This window comes from Hoplias malabaricus, chromosome 4 (genome assembly GCF_029633855.1).
Source record: "Hoplias malabaricus isolate fHopMal1 chromosome 4, fHopMal1.hap1, whole genome shotgun sequence".
Taxonomy (NCBI): domain Eukaryota; kingdom Metazoa; phylum Chordata; class Actinopteri; order Characiformes; family Erythrinidae; genus Hoplias; species Hoplias malabaricus.
In genome coordinates this window covers 15506091-15516202 of record NC_089803.1, presented here as the reverse complement: position 1 = coordinate 15516202, position 10112 = coordinate 15506091, and the positions used below count along the sequence as shown (strand labels likewise).

The following is a 10112-nucleotide window of genomic DNA, read 5'->3' as shown; positions in this document are numbered from 1 at the left end:
TATACTGATATCCTGTTGCCAACCTCTTGCTCGTCTTTACAGTTCTTGTCTTTTGTCGTGCTCCTTTGGATTTGTTGATATTCTCCGGTCCTTGGATGCTGCCTGTTTTTGACTACTCTTTTGGCTCATCTCTGAGGTACTGTTTGCTTCCTGTATTTGACACTTGCTTGTTTTTGTCTTCCCCTTTTTGATTTTGTTAAATACATTATTTTGACTGTGACCCACAATTGTCTGCTCTATGTCCAGTCGTGACAGAGCTAATTAAAAGAGGTAAGGTTAGGGAACCTTTGACCTCCAAACCAGTCCAAATGTCACGAGAAATGGTACAATTTAAATAAAAAAAGGAAAAACGCTGAAGTTTAAATCTGCAACTTTGGTCACTTCTGTCCTCTTAACCATCCCCTTCTGAGAAACCTGGCTCAGTCCCTGTCTGTCGTACCTCTTTACCTAATAGAGATGTGAGGTGAATGCACTGGTGCAGAGAGTGTGCTGTCATAAACTCCAGGTGTATTCTGCACATTGGGGGTGACCTCAGACTGAATGTATTGTGAGAAGAAGCCAAAGAAGGGAGTGTGTTCTGGGTGATATTCTGCTGGAGGACACTGGATGTGGACATTGCTGTAAATGTCAGTTTGACACATGTCCCCTTCCTCAACAACACATTAAGCAGGTGGTATTAATGTTGTGCTTCATTATTGTAACATTGTTGTAAAAAATAAGTGCTGAAAACCTAAATACCTAAATCTGTTTAAAATGGAAACCTCTGGGTTCAGGTCTGAGAACTGATCAAACAGAGCAGCTGTGTGTGACCTAAAGGCTTTTAACACTGAGCTGGAGTCAGAGGAAGAAGAGATCACTCGTTTAAACAGATGCAGTCTGTGAAAGTGAACTGGAACTCTGAAGGGAATGAGACCTTAGAGATTAAAATAACACTGTGCTTTATCTTACATTTTATAACCTGACTTCTTTAAGCAGGTCTGGACTACTCTTCTCAGCTGTGGTCATCTCTACACTGTCCAGCACTTCATGGACAACAGGAGTTACAACAAGAATCAGTTTCTACTGAACGACCAGCAGGGGGTGACTTCACTGAACTGATGATGTTTGAGTTGTGCAGCTGGAGTGAAGGAGGTTTTTGTACGACTCTGTTTCACTGTGAGAACACATGCTTGCTGTTGATATAATGGTAACTGTTACAGTAATAATCTCCTGCATCTTCAGACTGGACTCCACTGATGGTCAGAGTGAAGTCAGTTCCAGATCCACTGCCACTGAAACGAGCTGGAAAACCAGACTGAAGCTGATTTGCAAATTTAATCAGGAGTTTAGGAACTTCTCCAGGTTTCTGTTGATACCAGTGTAAGCATTGGCCTGCTGAGTCTTGGTGCACTGCCTGACTGACCCTAAAGCTGATAGTGACTGTGTCTCCTGGAAGAACAGATTTCACTGCAGGAGTCTGAGTCACAGTCACCTGACCAGCAGACTCTGGAAAACAGACATGAAGGAGAACTAATTTACACAGTTATATAAATGATATAAATAATATTTTAAAGAATCTCTTGAGGACTTTCTCCAAACTGAATCTGAAACAGAGTCTGACCTGGAGTCCAGAAGATCAGGGTCCAGATGAAGATGGGGATTAAAGTCATGGCTGCTGTGGGTGAAGAAGTTTCTGGATCAGCTCTCAGTGATGAAGTGTTAAACTCAGGACTATAAACACTCCCAGAGCACTGAAGCATGGAGCACTCAGTGCAGCGTGTCCTCTGTCGATGCAAAACACCTTCAGAACAGAATTTCACCAGAAATCTCACTTTTTTTATATTATCTTTCATTCACTATATATTACAAAGTTAGAAGACCAATTATTTTACATGGTATTTTGAACAGTACAGATCTGAAATCTGTTCTCTACTTTTTTTTATCAATTTTTTTTTATAATTTTATCTGGCCTATTATGCTAACCAGTTGCAACACAAATAGGATAAACATCAAAAAACTAGTATGAGTTTGTCCTTTTTGTTGTTTCCTGTTAAGCAGTTGTTTCAGTACTCAATGGTCTTTTCAGCTCAAGGGCTACACTGGGACTTAACAGGCAGGGTAAGGTGGGGGTTATGGGGAGTGGGAACTAATATACATAAATAAATACATGTATATTTAAAGATTATTTCTACCTTAATATATATTTTCTACAGATCTTATTTTTGAATATAAGTGAAATGCCAGATTCATTTAATTATATGAATATTTAAGAGGGAATTTGATTTTGTAATGTATGTTTTATTTTTATCGTTGTTTCTGTTTGGTGTATCACAGTCTAACAAGCAGCACATTCCACAAAAGGTAACGGTCCATGTGTGACGTCTTAAACAAATCGAGTGGTTAGATCACACTGCCGTGATCGATGAATCCAGAGGGGTAATGGCAAATATCTGTAGACCTAATAGACATCTAGTTGAATGCAGGCTATTGCAGGAGTAGGACCAGGCCCGAACTCCTCCTCTCAGCCCTCTACATACCCCGCAAATTCACATCATTTCCACGTTGGACAAACTTGCTTCATTTAGTTCACGAGACGGATCTCAACTCAACTGTTTCACTACGTCATCTTGCTCCTCCGCGCTAGGTAATTTCCGCTGATCCTCATATTTGGATCCGTGTTCAGCCATTATCAAGCCCACTGATCCTCCTGTCTTTCCCTTTCTCCGGCTAAACTGCTATGGGACTGCCTGGTATTTGAAGTTATGTTTGGCCATTGTCGCACCTGCAAACTGCTTCGACTGTTCTATGCTCTGCGGTATTTCCCGCTCCAGATCGGTGCTCTGCTCTCCGGCTTCTCCTCCCACTGCAACGAGCCTCCTGAGTGATCCCCCACATCTGTCTCCAACACTGGCGCACGGCTTTGAGCCTCCCCTTACCTTCATCTCCGTCTATGCTGCTACGGGATGGCCTCGTTTGGGGAACGAGAATCTACCGTCATCATGGCTGCTGCTCCACTGCTACGAGGTCTGCAGCGCCTTGAGACTCCCATTTCCTCCTCTCCAGCAGACTCAATGTTCCAGTAACATGCTCTGAAACAATGGCTTCCCTTTCACTCACTCAGCTAAACAGAGAAACCCATCTGCCAGTGTACGGAGACCCAGCGCAGCAATGCGATGACGTCACAATCTCCTATCTCCGACTCAACGCCCCCTACTAGAGCATTCTTCGTCTTCTTGTTACCTTTCCTGGTTGTGTCTAAGCTGGAGGCATTAGCCTCAATGTCTTATAGTCTTTGCTGTCTCAGAAGTCGGTGCCATAGAGGGCTGTTTTGATAATAATATAATTACCTGAGCTGCATTGCATAATGGCTTGCAATCTGCATTATTTATGCACATCACCAGGGCACTAGTTCGCCTACACTGTTTGCCAAGATGGTCCTATTTGAAATGTTGGAAATGAAAGCAGGCAGCATGTTTAAGCCTTCATTCTGAATCGGCACCTCCTTCCCTCTGAACAGTGCCTTGATTGACAGCATTACACCCGTTTCGACGCAGCTCTCCATGCTCATTTCGTTCTCTCTTATCCTCTCAACCCCTCCTTGCTCCTCCTTCCTACATCTGTCTCTACAGATCATCCCCACCCTCCCTTTCTCTTCCTCTACATCTGTCTCTACGCATCATCCCACCCCTACCCTGTTGCAGCTACACGCCTCACACCTTCTAGCTTGCACCCCTCCATAGGCCTGTGCTGTGGGCACTCTATGCAGTCTCCTCACTGCATGGCTTTCTTGTTGTTGATTCACTTTCATCCCACCCTTTACTCCATGGCAGCTACTGCTCTATGAATCAAACTTTCCAGCTTGCACCCCCTCTACAGGTTGCTGTTGCGGGCCTGCCTCCTGCCCAGCCCTCTGGGCACTCAATGCAGTCTCCTTGTTGCACAGCTTCCTCATTCTAGATTTGCTCTCAGCCTATCGTCTCATTCCCCCAGCTTCTACATCAGCAGCTTGTGTACTTCATGGACGCTCATCCCAACCTCTTCAATTTGCGGCCGTGCCATACCCTCCCTCTAACTTTACAATTCTCACTTTTCTATTCAGGTGCTGCTGCAGACCCTCATCCTGACTCCTCTGCGGCTGTGCTGCTCCCACCCTCCAGCTTCCAGTTTGTACTCTGTTTTCAGATGCTGCTGTGGACTATAGTACCGGACCCTCCCCTGTGCTGCCTTGCTGCTCACACTCTACAGCTTCTAGCTCATGCTCTGTTTTCAAGTGCTTCCGTGGACCTTCATCCCCCACTTTTTTACTGCTGCACTGCTCCCAGTCTCTAACTTTCCAGTGTATCATCTTCTCAGGTGCTGTTATGGACCATGTCCTAATCCTCTCCCCTTTGCGGCTGTCCCACACCCTGCCTCTTCCTTTACAGCACAACGTCTCTCCTTATGTGGACCTTCATCCTAATCCCCTTCTGTTTGCGGTTTCGCTAAATCCTGCCTCTTCCTTTCCAGCCCTCCTCTCTGATGCCGCGGAACTTCATCCCAATACCTAGCTTTGTGGCCACACCGCACGCCTCCAACTTCGCAGCTTGCGCTCTCTCATCAGAAGCTGCTGTGGATGCTCATCCCTATGCCTTCCCCTTCACAAACAGTGCCCTGCGTCCACTATATGGCTTGCACTCTCTCCTGCTGGATCTTACTTTCTGTCTCTCTGCTTGCAGCTAAGCTTCTCCCAGCCCTAGCTTTGCAGCTCGTGCTTTCTCCTACCACAGACCTTTGGCCCAGGCTCTCTCTTTTCCGATTACGCTGCTCCTATCTTATTTCAGCCTATTTTACTCTATCAGGTACTGTCATGGACCTTCATCCCATTCTCTCCTCTCCTCACGTTGCTCTCAGCTTCTAACTTTCCAGCTTGTGCCACCAAGGACCTTCATCTTTCATCTCTCTGCAAGTGACTGCACGTCATGCTGCCTGTTATGGTACTGATCACACTGATTTCTCCAGCAGCTGTGGACCTTCAACCTGACCTCTCCTCTTCGCAATCACGCTGCTCCGAGCCCCTAAATTCCAGCGCATGCTCTTTTCTCAGGCGTTGCCTTGGGACCAGCCCCCTATCCAGCACTCAGGCACTTGATATCCCCTCAAATTCATTTCGCCTTCTTACATGCTGCCTCTTCTCTGGCACCTGTTTTTCTTCACTATCTAAGCATCTTCGCTATCTTTGAGTCCTCTTTCTACCTTGCCCCCTTGCTTGAGCTCCTCAGCACCTTTGGATTTGGTCTCTTTCAGTGTTTTCTCCCATATGACAAACTGCCTTCTCGCTATTCCTGCAGTTCTGCCCCTTTTTGGGCTTCTTATTTGGCCTCATCTGTCAATCCTCTAGATCACACTTCCATTTTCAATTCCCTCATTGGAAAAGCAACACCATGGCACACCTGCCAATGAAGGACATCTTGCTTTATTAATGCTGCCCCTTTGTAGTATTTGACTGCTACTAATCCATTTTCCACCTATTGTTGCCAGCCTCAGACCCCTCACCATTACACATCCACCACCAATTACACTGAAGTAGAAATTGGACTTAGCAACACTCTGTCCAATGCACCCAGTCTGATGCACTATCATGATGGCCTCAGATTAACGTCACTATTATTGTTACACTGTAACTTAATGACATTTAGCTGGTGATATTTTAAAATTCGAGTAGTAGTTGATCAATGTGAGTTTCGCTGACGCAATGATCTTGGCGATCTTAAGACCAACTCTGACTATATCGTATTTTGCAATCATTACCCCTTTACCACTGCGGCATCTAAATACTCAAGTTAATGACTAAGGTCAGTGCTGCAACACTGAGAACTATATGGTGCTTCATTAGGGTGAAAAGTTTGTTCATTTGAAAAAAAATCTGAAACTGAACGGTCAAATCTTGATATTGAGCTTTGAAAAATACAATGTATTCAAAATTAAAATTGTAGGATGAATTTTTTTTTTTTTTTAGTTTAAATAGAACTTTGATTGAATTATTACATTTCTTTAAATAAAGAAATTCAGTGTTGTATATTTCAATCTCGATTTGAACTTTCATTTTCAGACTTTTTTTTTTTTTCAAATTAACAAAACTTTTGACCCTAATAGAGCTCCATATTGTTCTCAGTGTTTCAGCACTTACCTGCTGCTCTCGGCGCAGCTGCAAAACAACCCACTGTAGGAGAGACTGACTTCTCTGGCTGCTGATCTGAATGATGGATAATCCTGGCTGCTGATTAGATAAATAAAGGTCACCATGGATAATTTGCTCCTTGCTCTGGCTGAGAGAGAGCTGTGTTTCTGTCTATTGCCATAAGTGTGACCTCAAATATATGGAATGTCCCGTATCGGTTCAAAACGGAACGCACATGTTAGTGTCCGAATATGGGATAATTCCTTATTTTAAGGGATGGTGTGCATATTCTGCCAAGACAGCAATACAGACCAAAAGCCAATGGTTGTCTGGAGACAGAAAAACATTTTTGACATAACTGGGGGTGCTAAAGGACATTTAGTGGAGCTATAACCCCCTAAAACAGGTCTAATGACGTCCATGTGTAATGGAAAAGCAAATAGCTGAGTCGAGTAGGGTAAGTACCATTCATTATCTGTAAACGCTTATCCAATTCAGGGTCGCCGTGGGTCCAGAGCCTACTTGAAATCATTGGGCGCAAGGCGGGAATACACCCTGGAGGGGGTGCCAGTCATTCACAGGGCAGGGTAAGTACCATGTAGTGGAAAATTACCATTGGTTGCACTTAGTTGTGGTCATTTACATAAGTGACCAAAAAATTAAAATATAAAATCCGAATCAATTCACATACCAGCTACCCTCACCTTGGCCGTCCACCAATGGGGTGACCATTTGAGTGTGACCATGCTCTTCCATTCATTTTGGGGTGTCTTTGAACCAATAGTAAAGGGATCTCCGAGCCACTTTCAATTCCACAACAACCAAGGTTCACTTCTAAAGAGAACAGTCAATTGATCCACCAGCTTAACAATCTCTTCATAGCTTGAACATTTTGGGTTTTTTTTTACAACAATGCTGAAGATGACGTGATAAAGCTGTGACACAAAACACTACTGAATTGTTTAATCCTGAAACAGTATAATCCAGAGCTATTTTTAAGCTCAGCTAATAATGGTCTGACAGGCTTCTGGCAATAAAAACATCCTCATTTTATACATCTGTAAAACAGCTGTTCATGAAGCACATTAACATCTATGGACACTTTTTCATAACCAATCCACCTACAAATATATGTTTTTGGACTGTGGGAGGAAACGGGAGAATGCCACGAAACCCACATGGACATGGGGAGAACACACCAAACTCCTCACAGTCACCTGGAGCGGGCATCTAACCCATAACCCCAGGACCCTGGGGCTGTGTGACTGTGACACTATCTGCTGCACCACTATGCCACCCTATTATCCTATAATAACTTTCCTAATTTCATCTGTTAGTGTGTGACTGTGCAGTTTCACATCCTCAACTTAGCACCTGCAGTATGTTTGACTGCAGCAGTGCAGTCTCTGAGTGAAGAGGGTTTTTGTACGGCTCTGTTTCACTGTGTGAATACATTACCACTGTGGTAACTCTGACAGTAATAATCTCCTGCATCTTCAGACTGGACTCCACTGATGGTCAGAGTGAAGTCAGTTCCAGATCCACTGCCACTGAAACGGGCTGGAAAACCAGACAATAGCTGATTTGCAAATTTAATCAGGAATTTAGGAGCTTCTCCAGGTTTCTGCTGATACCAGTGTAAGTAGTGACCATATGAGCTGTAATAGTACACTGCCTGACTGACCCTACAGCTGATAGTGACTGTGTCTCCTGGAAGAACAGATTTCACTGCAGGAGTCTGAGTCACAGTCACCTGACCAGCGGACTCTGGAAAACAGACATGAAGGAGAACTCTTTTACACAGATATATAAATCATATAAATAATATTTAAAAGAACCTCTTGAGGGCTTTCTCCAAAATGAATCTGAAACAGAGTCTGACCTGGAGTCCAGAAGATCAGAGTCCAGATGAAGATGGGGATTAAAGTCATGGCTGCTGTGGGTGAAGACGTTTCTGGATCAGCTCTCAGTGATGAAGTGTTAAACTCAGGACTATAAACACTCCCAGAGCACTGAAGCATGGAGCACTCAGTGCAGCATGTCCTCTGTCAATGCAAAACACCTTCAGAACAGAACTTCACCAGAAATCTCACTTCCCTTAATCATCTATTTTATCCTTCTATTCACTACAAACCCTGATCAACCAAACCATTACCTCCTTAGTTCTATAGGCATTGACCATTTTTCATCTCCACTGACCATACAGTTGAACTCTTTAGTTCCACAATTACATAGCCCCTTTACACCTGTTTTTTAATAGTGAGGGCCCCCACACAGCAGGTGAGATTTGGGAGTGTATAAGATTTAAGTCATGCCAAGCTGTTTACTGGCACATAGTGGTAGGGTCAAGGGACTAAGAACTAAGCAAAGGACTAAGCAAAGATCACCAAACAATAAACAGAAGCAACACAGAAAGCTGACGACTTGAACATGAAACATAGACTGAGGACTGGCAATGTGCTACTTGCGGGTCTGACAAAGGCTATTAAAAGACACTACAGACAAGAAACACCCGGGAATCTAATCAAGACACGTGACATTAGAAACACAAGGGAAGAGTATTTACATGACAGGGGAAACAATCTAGAACCAGACACAAGATGGGAAACGGTCACATGACAAGTGGAGCACGAACAAGAAACAATACAAAACAGAACACAAAACCAGACACATGTCACGTAATACAGATAATAAATGTGCTTAAATAAATAGTTAATGATGTAAGCATATTTTCTACTCAGGACGTTGTTCCTGTTTTGCATTGTTGCCACCCGTTTGGACATAATCTTTATGGTTAAACGGTGGCCTTCAGGAGTTTCCTGTTTTCACCTTGTGACTGGGTTCATGCCCTGTTATCCTGTGACTGATTTCATGTCCTTTTGATATAAGAATTGACCTTTCCTAAGCAGGCAATAAAGATATATATATTCTTTGGCAGCAAAGCAATCTACTTATTCAAAATAACCATATAATCCCACCAAGGGAGAGCCCAAGGTCACTTCTGCTCAGCTCTCCAAGGCTCACTCAGTCGCGTTTGTTCCTGGTCTCTCCACACTCCCAACTGAGGGAGAAGGTGTTTTAATCGCCGGTGAAATGTGTTCACTTGCGCTGGTGAGTAAATGTGCTCGCACGTGCCTGTGAGGAGAACTCACTCGCGCCTGTGAAGAAAACTCTATGCCAGTGGCACTTCGCCTGCACCTCCCACCTGTAATACTAACAGAATCCTCTACAATCATAAACAGAAAAATGGATATTAGCTGTTAATATTGGTATTACAGTGATCCCTCGTTTGTTTCCGATTGTTCCGATTCCGGTTGTTCCTCGTTTCCGATCCCTTGGAAAAACGAATTTTCGCGAAGTAGAGGAAAGATATTTTTTTTTTAAGTATTTAGTATTTGGACTTTTAAAACCCTCCCTGTGCTGTTAAAAACCCACCCTTTGTATTAAACAGTCATTCTATAATGTTTTTCAGCTGGAACTACATGTGATATCCTACAAGTTTCTTTAATAGAGTAATTCCTAAGCTGTTATTTAGCATAAGTAAATTTCACTCAGATGTGGACATGAACAATACATGTACTGTACGTAAGAAATACTTGTAAATGATATATTTTGTCACCTACAGGCCTAATCTAATACATGTAAATATTAATGAAATATTTTGGCTATTCATCTTTCACGGTTTTCCTAGATTTTCCCTCAATATCCGGGATATAGCGGCCATAAGCCCCCTTGAAAAAACCTGCATAGTAGTGAATCCGCGAAAGATGAACCGCGAAGTAGCGAGGGATTACGGTACACTGTAACTTCTAACTTACATGACATTTAAAAAATAACTTAAAAATTAAAAATGTAACTTTTACTGAACTGTTAAAGAAATGTTTACTTGGGAACTGAAAAACTTGTTAACCACCTGCTTTTGGGGTGTTCATTTTTCATGTTCCACTGCATCAGAAATTAAAGAGGTGTCTGCACG

The 10112-nt window shown here is 43.2% G+C and overlaps 1 gene segment (V, D, J or C); it reads right to left on the bottom strand.

Annotated features, from left to right (window-relative positions):
• Nucleotides 1–1150: 1150 nt before the first annotated feature.
• On the bottom strand, nt 1151–1664 carry LOC136694571 (immunoglobulin kappa variable 6D-21-like). The segment is given in 2 exon segments: nt 1151–1485; nt 1601–1664. Coding segments are annotated over 2 exon segments (384 nt in total).
• Nucleotides 1665–10112: the final 8448 nt, after the last annotated feature.